The sequence below is a fragment of the Manduca sexta genome, unplaced genomic scaffold, assembly GCF_014839805.1.
Source record: "Manduca sexta isolate Smith_Timp_Sample1 unplaced genomic scaffold, JHU_Msex_v1.0 HiC_scaffold_1847, whole genome shotgun sequence".
Taxonomy (NCBI): domain Eukaryota; kingdom Metazoa; phylum Arthropoda; class Insecta; order Lepidoptera; family Sphingidae; genus Manduca; species Manduca sexta.
This window is the reverse complement of record NW_023592752.1, coordinates 4,058-18,695: the sequence shown is the minus strand read 5'-3', so window position 1 is coordinate 18,695 and position 14,638 is coordinate 4,058. Positions and strand designations below refer to the sequence as shown.

The 14,638-nt window shown below is 35.8% G+C and overlaps 1 protein-coding gene across 2 annotated transcripts; it reads left to right on the top strand.

Moving 5' to 3' along the window:
- Positions 1 to 3,672: 3,672 nt before the first annotated feature.
- Positions 3,673 to 14,398, top strand: LOC119188403 (carbonic anhydrase 3-like; the record flags this gene model as incomplete). 2 transcript variants are annotated; one of them, XM_037445599.1, is given in 7 exon segments in its annotated part: positions 3,673 to 3,812; positions 7,352 to 7,461; positions 7,874 to 7,957; positions 8,401 to 8,455; positions 9,636 to 9,662; positions 10,091 to 10,258; positions 14,151 to 14,398. In XM_037445599.1, coding segments are annotated over 7 exon segments (759 nt in total), but the record flags the coding sequence as incomplete, so codon positions are not given.
- Between the last annotated feature and the right edge of the window lie 240 nt (positions 14,399 to 14,638).

Sequence of the window (14,638 nt, the reverse complement as noted above, 5' to 3'; positions counted from 1 at the left end):
CTATGTGAGTGTAGGTGTTAATAATGTCCCTGTTCTCGATGAGAAGTTCATTGCTGATGTTCTCTGCACCTGGAGTTTTATTTGACTACTTTTATGTTTCAGAGATTGTCTCCGGTACCGGTTCTTTAATGGTCGGATCTGTTGTTTCTGTAGTATTTCTGCATGTGTATAATTATTGGATGCATTAAGTCGCTTTGATAGAGACTCTCGTATTGTGGTTTCTATTATGCCGTTTTTATCCTTTATGCTGGGGATCTAATCTCTTTTCGCTGTCTGTATTTTCCCGTCTTTTTTTTCTTAATGCCTCTGGTCGTTTGAATGCATTTTTTCTGTGTTTATAATCTGGAAGCATGGCAATCTTCCGCATGTTAGTTTTAAATATTTTATTAATTTCAGTTATGACTTTTCTAACGCTTCTTGCCTTTATGCTGTGTTACTCGTAAACCATTTGATTAATTGATTTGATTGAGTTGGTATATGTTGCGTATGCTTATTTATATGTATGAATCGTGTGCTGATAAGTCCTAATTGTGTGTTTTATTATCTTGTGTGTTAACTTCCTTTGCGACTTCTATGGAGTTCTTTAGTTGTGCTTCTCATTCCTTTTCATTTACTGCTGTCTTACTAATTGGAGGTTTTGCTTTGAAAGGTTTAATTGTTCTGGGTGTTATTTTAAACTTAAGTTTGGTTCTCAGCATTCTATGATTGCTACTAGTATTCAGCATTAACTGTATGTAAACTTGGATAAATAGAATGAAGGTCTTTGGTTGCTGGGAATGAAGTAAGGAAACGGGGTTTAGGTACTAACGAAAAATAAATTATATACACATATAGCGTGAAAGTTAATTGCAAAATGGATAAGTTGTTGGATATTGTGGATACGCAAGACTTGATTGGTTTATTAAAGAGTTAATCGATCAGAAATAGTTAGTGATTTACTGGTAAAAATGTTTAAAATATAAGTATCCGATTCAGTTCTGCTTTCTCAAATTTATGTTTGTGAATACCTTTGGTATTCACTTTGCAGGATGGCCGATGTTACGCGCCGCTATCCTAGCCGATGACATCGGGCATTTCCGGAAGTATTCGGCTGCGCGGGCAGGCTGGCAGAAGAGAAGATATCTCACGCGGCGACTATTCTATTATTATTCTCTCTGGCTGGACGTTGTCAAAAGAATGTTTAAAATTGTATTCTGTAATTATTTTGCTAATATAATGTTTACTGTAAAAAGAGCGTTTTACAATAAACTTGAAGAATACAAAGGAGACATATGCCGCTTTTAAAACAACATTTCTCGCGAGCAATACCACAAGCAAAACCTAATGAAAAATAAATAGGCATACAAAAGTTCTCACAATACCCAGCGACGATGTTTCAAGCTCACAAAAATGATAAGACAGCGTTCTTTGTGCGATATTATTTTGGCGGAATGCGACTCAACAATGGGAAGGGACATGCTTGACGTAAGTCGTGACATCCAGCATTCATTATTTGGGATATCTTTAGGCGTTCATGTTAGAAAAACTCTCGAACCAAATTAACGTTTTCTGTTTAGATAATTAATTGAATAGAATAAAGATTAGGTAAAAATAGGAAAAAATATGAATAACTGTTAAAAGATTAGTCCTTACTCACGCCTTTTCATTCCAAAATGAAAAAATAAGTTTTTTGCATTACATAGATTACTTACGTCCCGCACCTTTTGCAGGATTTTCCATCCCAACTTCAGCAGCCGCTGTAGCGAAAATGTCTATCTAAAATCGTTAACGCTAATAAAGTTCTCATACATGACGTTAGCGTTAACAATTGTAGAATTACATTCTGGCTATAGCCCGAATTGTATTATTCGCAGATTGTGCTCGCAAATCGCATATTCTGTGAAAAAAACTCCAAAAATGCTTATCGCTGAGAGGCAATGTGTAAATCAAAGGAAATAGATCCTTTAGTACTCATGGAGTGTGACTTTTTTGATTGCTATATACTTTTTATCGTTTTATACTATCCATTGTATAAATCTGAAAAAAAATATTCTTATTTGAACCACTAATCTACACATCTATTCCTTTGATTCTGAAAGTTCTTTCACTAATAAAAAAACTGCAAACTGGATGCTGTGGTTCCGCCTCTGTCTACTCCTTCGTGGATAAAAATGTAATGGGTGAAATATACCTATTTTATGGATTTAGCCCCAGTTTTTTTATATTATTATAATTTTCTCTTGACGTTTCGACGACTTTGCAGCCTTCATGGTCACCAAAGAGAATTATAATATATATGGAAAATGGTCACGAAGGGAGAGGGTGGGGAACAAAAGCGAAGAGAATTATAATATACTAGCTTTTGCCCGCGGCTCCGCCCACGTTATAAAGTTTTTCAGGCTAAAGTTTTCCGTTATAAAAGTAGTAATTTCCCGGGAGCCTATGTCCTTTCCAGGGTCTCAAACTGTCTCCTCACCAAATTTCATCTTAATTCGTTGGGTAGTTTTTGAGTTTAACACGTTCAGGCAGACAGATGCAGCGGGGGACTTTGTTTTATAATATATTTTTTAGAACTTTTTAATAGGAATAATCCCGTCATACATCATTGTTGCATAACTTTAACCGTTTACGCAGCGCACGCAACGGAAGCTCTCAAAACTAATAATTTTTCCCCGTTTTTGCAACATGTTTCATTACTGCTCCGCTCCTATTGGTCATAGTGTGATGATATATAGCCTATAGCACTCCAGGAACAAAGGGCTATCCAACACAAAAAGATTTTTTCAGTTCAAACCGGTAGTTCCTAAGATTAGCTATTACTGTTCCGCTCCTATTGGTCATAGCGTGATGATATATAGCCTATAGCGCTCCACAAATAAAGGGCTATCCAACACAAAACGAATTTTTCAGTTGAACCCGGTAGTTCCTGAGATTAGCCATTACTGCTCCGCTCCTATTGGTCATAGCGTGATGATATATAGCATATAGCGCTCCACAAATAAAGGGCTATCCAACACAAAACGAATTTTTCAGTTGAAACCGGTAGTTCCTGAGATTAGCCATTACTGCTCCGCTCCTATTTGTCATAGCGTGATGATATATAACTTTGAGCACTCCACAAACAAAGGACTATTCAACACAGAAAGATTTTTTCAGTTCGAATCGGTAGTTCCTGAGATTAGCCATTACTGCTCCGCTCCTATTGGGTATAGCGTGATGATATATAGCCTATAGCACTTCACGAACAAAGGGCTATCCAACGCAAAAAGAATTTTTCAGTTTGGACCGGTAGTTCCTGAGATTAGCGCGTTCAAACAAACAAACAAACAAACAAACTCTTCAGCTTTATATAATAGTATAGATTTATGGAAAACTGAAGTATTAGTCCGAAAAGTCAAAATTACAATATCTACCTATATACATCTCAGTACAACATTTTAATTGTTTTATCTATTGATGGTCGGATCTACGCAGAATGAGCTCCGGCGTCTTGAAACCTCGGGAGAAAATTATAGTGTAAAAGAAATCTGCAAAATACTTTTATTGCAATGTCTAACATTCGCGTAAACATACGAAATCACAACGAGATGTGTATTTATTTTCCAAATTATAAGTAATTCGTTTCCGTCGTCGGAAATGTTAACGATCATACACGAAATCAGTAAATACTCATTTCAACAATAAATCAAACATTGCATGACATTTCCGACTTGTTGACGTCTCTTTTAAATTGAGTTTTTGTTTGCGTGACTCCAATTTGTATTATATGGTTGCTGATGGGAAGATTAGGGTTTTTTGTATTTTATTTTTCGCACAAACATTGGAGTATGCAGGTAATCCTTTACATCAACGAGCGTAGCTTACCGTGCAACGTGATAAGAATGAGTTTTGGGAATATTCATTACTGAGTTTTGCCTGCGAATCCGCGTGTGAATGATCTTTCGTGGTATAAAAGTCGAATTGTGCACTATAATGCAATCAAAGTATTAACATTAGTCATATTGAACTGATGATAGGTTACAACTGCTTTATATGACTATGTTCTATGTTAAGGAGTTCGTTTTTTCGTACTTAGTCCGTTGTAGGTCGGGCCGTTGTGCGTGGTAGTTGTGGTTCGTTTTATGATGTCACGGGACGAAACCACAGGTCAACAGTGATTAATAGTGTGACAAATGTTTTCTTTCCCATTCTCAGTACTCCGCATGATGCTAAAGTTATGTTTCATACATATTAGCTCTCTTATCTCATAGAAGCAGGCAGACGCCAGACACTAAGTGCTTTGAACCTGCGATCTTTACACTTTGTTTACCTCTTCCACATTGATAAATAATGGTACTAGTGACTTGCCTTTATAACAAAATATAAATTTTAAATGATTTACTTTAAAGTGAATTTTTGAAACATCGATGACTCCTACGCATTGGGTCCTAAATTAAAAAAAGATTTTATATGAGATCCCTTATAATAAACATTAATTGTGGTAAATAAAATAATTTTTCAACTACCTATGTAATTTAAATAGATTATAAATGTTTTTTTAAGTATTAACTAAAACATTAATATTTAATTAAAATAGGCGCTTGTAATATATTTTTATTAACATTCTAATACGTGAGAGCCATCAATGTAATACCCAAAGCACTTGTATTCATAAACCCATCCTTATAAAGTCTAATATCATGTAATTTAATTAATTGACTTGTAACAAATTCCGTGATTATTAATTAACATCATTTGTATACGTTTTCTGTTCACTCAATTTGTTCATTCATCGTTTGCCTTAATTGAGATTTATCTGTGTAAAGGTTTGGGTACAAGGCTACGTTCAAAATCTGGACTGGATTGTGTACAACGCACTATACAAAAAAATGACAAATACATTAAAAGACCTCGGTAGTGCTGGTTGCTTACGTGGTACAACTGTGGTGTTAGATTTTGGGTTAGATTCTCGAGTTGTTAAAGTTATATTTTTCAGTTCAGTGCAGTCCTTCACGGTGCTAGCAAAAAATCAGTACTACCCAAAAATTTTATTATTTCGATGAACGAGTAAAGTTCGAAAATTAACACTACCGACCGAGCACATGTGCCTACACTACGACCTTTGACATAAGGGCGATAGTGCAGCATAGTGGGGTTTTTGTCGATAAAACAGTGTAGTCAAGTGCGCCGGACAGATATCTGGATATTGATTCTCCTGTGTTGAAAAAGGGTTGAACGAACGATTCAATTTGAAAACCTCCCGAGACGTACTTTCGACTATTTTCAATACGCTGTCAATTTTAATCTTTGATCTGATCAAGAAAATAAACCATCATAATAAGCTATTTTTAAACATTTTGAAAAATCTGATTATTTCGTTTACGCGATGGAACTAAAAGAACGGATTGGAATTATTTATTGCACAAAGCGTTTAAGATGCTCTTCCAGCAAAACAGCGCGATAACTGCATTTTTAGATAAACATCATTATTTCAGTCTTACTAATAAAAATTGCGCATAGTGATGCTTAGTTAAAATACAAATTTACTCGATCAGGTGTAGGTGAAAACCCGCTATCTTGCCATCTCATTAGGTTCAAACTAGGAACCGGTGATGTTTTTGACAGCCATTTAAGCAATTCTTAACCACCTCTTAACGCTAAAACAAGTTTATAGTAAGACTTAATTTTTTTATAATATCGATATTGTTTCGTCAATCTCATGATCTAAATGCCAGTAAAATTATTTATTACGTACATCTTCTACAGTACACCGCCATTATATAAGAAGTAAGAAATATTTTGATAGTTTAAAATTATCATAAAGACCTAAGAATATTTTTTAAAGAAGTCATTCGTAAATCTTTGCATATTCCCGAATGTAGTTTGCGCGCCGTCAAATATTGAGCGAATTGCTCAAGGCCGCTCGTTCGGGGAAGCGTCTTAATGAAAGGCACTGAACAGATCCTGAGTAGCCCCTGATCGGCCGTGTGTGACGAAACTTCGTAATCGTTTTTCATTAATGAGCGATACGTTGTGTACTCGGCATTCCCTTTAATTCCTTTTTTAATTGGCATACGACGCTTCAGTCGTTTAACAAGGGATAAATACGGGATTATTGTTATACGAGAAGAATAATGATTTATGTGTATCCAATATTATATTGTTTTGTACTTGATCGATGCGCCTAAATAGCCTTTTTGTTTTGTAAAACACATGGTAATTGCTCTTCGAGTTAGTATTAAAATCAGTAATACTTTTTCGCTATAACATCATAGTTAATAAATTAGCTTAAGACCCTCTCCTGAGAAAAAGGCCTTGAACATTCATGCCATGCATCTTAGCGCATGAGTTATAAGGGGAACATGGAAAATATACTACAAAGGTCGGAACATGCAAAAATTAGGTACTGTTAATAAAATAACAAGGACAAAAAGTAATAAATAGGTACCAATATTAAGTATAAATACCTATAATGAATCCCTAGTACATAATATGTGACATGCGCACTCACACCGTGTTAACTATGGCAAATATATATTGTGGCCAGTGTAACTACTGGACATAATATTAAGATGTCATTATGTCTCAGGAGGGCGAGCGCAGTGGAATACCAAACAATACTTTGTAATTCAAGGTGCTGGATGGTGTTTATACTGTTTATGGGCGGTCGTATTGCTTACCATCAGGCGAACGGCATGCTCGTCTCTTCATTCAAAGAAATAAAAAAACTATGTGATGATTTCAGCATACACTCTCACAATTTTCATATAATGCGCGATCAATGAATCTAGATTTAACAGAGCGTTTCATAAGCCGCCTAATAAAATTCAAATTGGCTCCGAACATAGCTATAAAACGGTATATTACAGCTTACAGATTTTTTATTATCGGTTAACATTTAGCGGCTGGTGCTAAAATTACAATTCAACTTTATGATTCAGCGGAATTGTTCATTATTGCGGTTACCTAAAATTGCTTTTGCAACGTGAAGGGAACATAAAATATTTAATTTGCCATCGTTCTTGAATGTTCCTGTTTAACTTTGTAATTTATTGAGGAAATGTAATTGTAATTTTATTTTATAATTGTTGTAAAATAAGAGATGTAGTTCGACTTCAAAACATCGATGCACAGACGCAACTGGTTTGCTAATTAAACCAAGTCACAACAAATCAGAAATCATTACTTATTACTCATTACATTCAAAATTTACCACCCATTGAATCACACATAAAACCATCCATGATTCATTAATTTCATTCATTCATCCGTTCGACTCCAAATAATTATAACCATAACCTACTACCTGAATTTCGACCACGGCGGCCAATACCAAACACTCCATATAAATAACCTTAAAACAATATCCCTTGGAGCTTTCATTGGATTTCAGAGTTGACACAAGACCAGACAACGTCCCGAGCGAACACACTTTACGACGATGCGGATGACATCCAAAGGCAACTGGACAACGAAGCCAGGGATCGGATGAAATACGGCTTTGTGAGTCTTTGCAACAGCTGTTGTTCACTGCAAGTAATTTATATGATTAGACTCCAAGCTGGTAGAGCCGCGTGTAACAGCAACCACGTTGAAATTAAACTGGTTTTATGGTTTTTTTCACGGTTTTCGACACGTCAGGAAGACTTTGCAGCCTTCATGGTCACAGGGGGATTCAGGTGTTTGTCATCGCAAAATTCGGTGGTAAAAAATAAAATAAAAACCTTAATAAAATCAGGATAACAGTTTTAATTTAATATGTAACATTAGCGTAAACACTTTTTTCCGTATATAATTCTATGTAAAAACGTATTTTTTCTTATGACGGAAAAACATATATTCTAATCTTACTGAGTAAAGAGCCAGTTATCAACAGGTAGCAAATATACGATTTAATTTATATTTGTTATTTTAGCCGAAAACTGTATGGGTTTTCCATCTTCCCACGACGTTTCCAGACATGAGTTGGTTTCACGAAATGAAAACTCCACGGAATTCCGTAAGTAAATAGTAATACAAAATACACAACAAAATAACCTCAGTTGTTAGAAGCAATATTATTATGTTTCAATCAAGTGTTTTAAATGAGCCTTCAGTAAATTTTTACCTTCCTAGTTACTCTATATAAATGGTAAAGTGTTGAGCAAATGCGGAATATGCGAAATAACAAAACAATTCCCGATATAATAACCTATATTATATAGTACGTACATCCAACTCCTAAGTAATCTGATGCTTTCTACGTATATATGCTCGTGGTACAACTAATAAAAATAAATGGCTCGATCAAAAGAATTTCTTGTATCGAACGTAAAACTATGTAACATAAAATGTAATTGTTGTTACGTTCGTGAATCATTAGTGCGTTGTCTTTTCGCTCTGTACGGAATATCAAATATTGCTTTAATGGTTCCAATGTACAATAAATGTTCTTTGTTTCAGTATTTATTCGGTAAACGTGCAACCAGCGGTGTAGAGACAGTGACGCCACTTTTAAGTAATATTTCATGTTTATTATACCCTAATGCCATATTCAGGGAATAAAACTAAATATAATTATAGGATATTGTCTCCTTACACGTATTAATAGCGATTTTTTTGGAAAAAATCAAAATTTTGTAAGTAGTTAACACAGCAATTGCTGATCAGATCCTGATGGTATTTAGCAGACAAATAGACAATGTTCTGTATTATTTTAGTTTTTATTCCAGTGAAAATCAGCGGGATTTACAGGAATGTTTTAATACGCGGGGGGGGGGGCGAACTAAATTTTAAACAACCCTTTAAGTCCGATTTTTCCAATAACAACGTATATAATATAGATAATTTAATATCTACATACATATTTGTTTACATTCTATATTTTCTTTTCCTGAATATGGTATAGGGTTTTTAATATCAATATTAATATACGTCTGTACAAAATGGTCGGTAGTTAAACATTGAGCAACTGTTCTCATTCGCGAATCGTTTCGGTTCATTGGATATCGTCCGAAACTCCGCGAAGCGACACAAATATAATAGTTTATGCTACAAAGGCGACAATACGACAGATGTCGCGCAACTATTGAACCAACTATGTTGAACACCAACCAAAAGCTGAACAAAGCGAATAGTACCGTTTGAGCAGTTTGGGATGGCGTTCTTGTTTAGAGCGTGTGTGATTTTCAAGCGAGCCACGCGCGGTCAATATGCGAGCAGACGCAGTGATAGGTTATAACAGTCAGATTTTGAATCAGCCGCAATAATCGTTTGTGTGAATGCAAGCAAATTTTAATTCTTAGATAAAGGTCACATAGCTGAAAAAACGTGGCGAACGCGAATCATTTATGGGCAAGCAAATTAAATATTTATTCTTAGATGAAGGTCCCTCAGTGAAAAACAGCGCAGCGAACGCAAATAAATCATTCGTAGCATTGTTTTGCACCTTTATTAGTTATAATTGTCAAAGGAATCCTTTGCAAAACTTCATTATCAGCCGAAAACTGCTCGACGCGCGTAGTTTACAGTCTGACGCGTGTTTACCTTTGCTTGTCCTAATCTTGAAGGGCTCTTCAAATTGGTATTCATAAGCAACTGTAACTTGTGTTTTCTGAGAAAATCATACTTACCTCTGTTATAGCGCCTAAATTGTTTCTGGAATTTATAAATAATTAATAACTCCTACATAATTCTAGGTAATCTAAAGGCGTGGGATTACAAAGGTGAGAGTTCCGATGAATTTGTTATTGTTATAATATCAGTTGAGTTTGATATGAATAAAATATCGTGTCTTGTTAGCGCCAAGTAATATAGAAAATACCGCAGACTACATGAAAAGCTGTAGCTGCTATGGTATTAGTATTTCCCAAGAATAAAAAAAAACTAAGGGTTGCTCGCGGCTTTGCCCACGTGAAAAGCCTTTCTCCCTCACCCTTTCTATTTCCCGTGGGAGCAAATAACCGGAATAAAAGTATCCTATGTGTTAACCCAGGACGTGGTCTGTCCGTGTACCAATTCACCCAATTCCGTTCAGCTGTTTACGTTTTTCACAAGCTTGTATTCTTAAGAGACAATATCAAAATGACCAAGATTTTTAAACTAAGACTATAAACAGATAGTCCCCCTACAAATAATAGAATTTTCATTGCAGATCAGAACAAATGGTCCACATTATTTCCGGAATGTGCCGGCAGATCTCAATCGCCTGTGAACCTGCCGGCCAGCGGTCTGGTGAAGGCGAGGGGTGCCAGGCGACTGTTGTTCTGCAACTATAATGTGCCAGCCAAGTCCATGAGGGTGGTGCGGGATAGCCAGAGCTGTAAGTTGATTTTTTAACGATGTTTGGTCATATTACGTCTATGCTTCTTCACAAATCGAGCTTAAATGTGTGACCACTTTTTTAACATTGTTTTTGTCAAAATACTGCCATTGTAAACTATTTAATTATTGTGTGTTCCGTTCCATGGTATGATAGAGGACGAGCCTCTCGCCATATCGGACATGAATTCCAAACTCCAAAGTAATAATAAAAAATCAAAATAAAGAAAATCACGAACAAGTAAAGTCCTACATAATTAATACATGCAATGAATCTCATACTGGACAATTTATTCGAGGTAACTGTAACACGCAAATTGCACTCAGAAACAGAATGATCGTTCCCTCAAGGCTTGGGAGATTGCTATTTCATACAGATGCACTTAGATAGACTTCTGTGGAAGAAAACTAAAAATATTTTCTGCACCAACTAGTAGAGAATGTCAGCATTAAGTCTGTACACTTTAACATAAGTAAATAAAAAAATGATAAGGCTTATCACAGGATGAGTTGCGCACGGTGGAAAGTGGATACACCAGAGCGCGCCTATGCCTATCCCTTCGGGGATAAAATTTATTTATTTATTTATTTATTTATATTATATGGAAGACTAACAGCTTAAAATAATATATAATTAACAAAGGTGTTGCAACAAAAAGCCAATGACAAGTCTTCACTTATAGTAATTGTTTAAAGGAATTACAGTGTAAAACAATTTTAACAAATTCACATTCAAGTACATAAAAACAGTGCAGTACTTGATGATTTAAAATCCGTGAGTATGTATGTGTGCTTGGGCGTAGCGATGAGCGTGCAAGGTGCACATGTATCCCCCTGAACAGAAATAAATCACAATAAACATAAGCCACTGGATAAATATGCAACAATGGGAATTATCGACCAAAGAGTTTTTTTTTTATTTTGCATTTGCATTTTCAAAAACCCGACCGATTTGAATTTGCAAAAAAATACTTAATGATATTATGTAATGTACTACGTACGTGTAGATGAACCCCTCTATTACTAATCTTGGCGGCGCCCATGTATGTATAGTGCATTTTCACGACCGATCCAAATCGACCAAGAAAAAAAAGAAAATGGATCAATTAGAAATAAAGTTAGATAACAACGCTTTTAAATTATTTGGATTAATTATCGGGATCGACCAGAAAATAACTAAGCCTCCTCTACTACTGAGAGGGCTTAGGCCTTAGTCCACCACGCTGGCCTAGTGCGGGTTGGTAGACTTCACAAACCTTCAAAATTCCTATAGAGAACTTCTCAGATGTGCAGGTTCACCTTCACCATTAAAGCGAACGATAAATTCACAAAGAATACACACATGATTTTAAAAAAATCAGAGGTGTGTGCCCTTGGGATTTGAACCTGCGGTCATTCGTCTTAGCAGTCCGTTCCACACCCAACTAGGCTATCGCCGCTTAAAAAACAAAATACAATTGACAATTCACGATGAATTTGGCGTCACATTGCTTGTTACTATATTTGTCTCGAGCGCAGGTAGATTGCACTACTCGACGGAATACCAATAAGCTGTTTGTATATGCTAATGTCTTCTAAGAAGAAGAAATCAAAGATTTTTCAATGCAGATTTGGTACTTTTGACGCTGAATCCATAAGAAATCGCTGGCTACGTTGTAGACGCTACGACTCATCTTGAACAGGGACACCATCTTGAACTTAGACATGTTATTTTAATGATAAAACAGTTATATTATTCTCAACATTTATTTTTATTACTTTAACTATAACTTTAGCTGCGACAATGCTTATTACTGCTGCATAAATAAACAAAATTATGGTACTCAAACCAGAATGAGTAATAAATCCGAATAGCTTAGAACTTAATGGACTTACACCCATATTCACAAACAGTACATTAGCTCGCACAGTTCGATCGGACGCAGTGTCAAAAATTTCATTGTTTTCTGTCTTTATTTAACTTTGTTTACCTGACATCCAACTGAAGTAAAGGGATTCATTGGTGGTAGGCTTTCATATGTGAGAGTCTGCCTGGGCAGGTACCACCGTAATGTCTATTTCTGCCGCCAAGCAGGTGTATGAAGTCACAGTTGTGTTCCGGGAAGGACATTGCAGCCAAAGTAACTACTGAACATAATGAGACTTAACATCTCATGTCTTAGGATGGCGAACGCAGTGGAATACTAAATAATGCCTCGGAATTCAAGGTGTTGAATGGTGTTACTGCTGTTTATTGGCGGTCGTATTGCTAACTATCAGGCGAAAGGCAAGCTCGTCTTGTCATTTAAAGCAATATTAAAAATATATCTCAATATTAACTAATCACAGCGCCCCGTTATCTATCTATACTTATAATGAATCTGTAGAGAGGTCAATTCTGTACATGAAATATATTTCCAAAATAACTATCAGGGGGTGATTAGGGATCGATACTGATGCCAAAAATGCAATTAGTAAAATTTTTGTCTGTCTGTCTGTCTGTCTGTCTGTCTGTATAACCGTTATAGAAACAAAAACTACTCGACGGATTTTAACGAAACTTGGTACAATTATTTTTCATACTCCTGTGCTAGTTATAGTATACTTTTCATCACGCTACAATTAATAGGAGCAGAGCAGTGAAGGGAAATGTTGGGAAAACGGGAGAAGTTACTCCATTTTTTAAGCTTCCGTCGCGTGTGCAAGCTTAATGGTTAAAGCTATACAGAAATCATGTATGACGGAAATGTTCTCCTTAAAATTATGTAAAAATATCCAACCACAGCATATGTCTATCTTTTATGGTTGACTCACAATAACACGTGTAACTCCCGATAGCTTAGCAGTTCGAAGCATTCTCATTATATTTGTCTACTCTTACGTTTATAACACTCTCAGTCATCGCTAATTATAAAAGTTAACATTATTAATTAAATATTCCATAAAAAAGAATCATAGAAATCGGTATAGAAACACCAAAGTTATACATGAAATACGCTAATAATAAGCCATCATGCGTGAATACTGAATCATGCTATAAGGATTATTTTTGTATATATATAAGGTCGCGAACGCACAGGCAGGCGGCTTGCTTGGCACCTAGAGGCTAGCGAATTACCTAGCGAGTAGCTTCGTAAAACGAACATTCTCGAACGTTCGCGACTGGCTCCATTTTTGAAGTCCGAAATCCACGCGGGCGAAGCTGCGAGCGGAAGCTAGTATTTTTAATAAACTCCGTACTTAGCTAAGTAACGTTTGTGAATACGACGCTTAATATTGTACAATAATACTATAAGAAACAGAGACAGCGATAATGTTAATGCCACAAGGTGAACAATGAACAGCTTTACGGCTTTAGAACGATATCTTTGAGCCAACCTTGCAGGGAAGAAATCGTTATGTCAGGATTTAGTCGCATTTTATACGTAATATCTTTCAATGGCAAAGATACTTAGTTAGTAGTTTATATATTATGTGAACTATTTATTAGAATGCTAATTATTGCATTTTTCTCATTATTTTCGATGACATAGTTTCTATCAATCTTCTTTCACACTTAATTGTTAATACTGCAAATCATTACAGTTTTCTTTACGAAATTTACTGGTAATAATTACTTGTGTATTAATTATCATTACTAATGATCGTCTAGTGCTTGAAATTCGACCGCCGAATTTAATATACCTATTATTCTAGTAAATATTAAGGATACGTACATTTTATTTTTCTACACTCCTTTATATGAACTTTAATCATACCAAATCTCACACTGTTCCGTGCGTGCTTGTAAAAAGGTACAACGTTTTTCTCCATTTAAAATAACTAGATTACTATAATTGAAGTACAACGGTAGGTCGAAAATTATGGTCTGCATAAAACAAAACCCTTCATTGCTTCTAAATGTCTTATTTCAGTAACCCTCTACGGCAAATGGAACAAAGTAGACCGACCTCTAGTATGCGGTGGAGCGGCTCATAGCAGAAGATATCTCTTCCACTCACTAACCCTCCACTGGCCTTCGGAGCACGTGATTGGGGGCCTGCAATACCCCTTAGAAAGCCAAGCGCTACACATATCTGCTGAGTATAAAACCTTCAAGGATGCCGTGGCAGCGGCATCGAGAGACAAACTGGCTTTCCTTGGGATTGTAAATATATACAAGGTTAGAAGTTATTTTCTAATGATTAATAAACCTAAGCGCATTCAATTCGAAAATGGACGAATCAGAACGAAATTTGTAATTATGTTTAATTAATTAGTCACACATTGCATTGCGGTCACGTTTTGAATTTGCAAAGTTGAAAAGTTACTGCATCTGTGCAGGATGATATATTCGGTAGAACTCCACGAATGAGAGAAAATATGATACGCGTATGATGTACGTCTGACGTGCTTACAAATT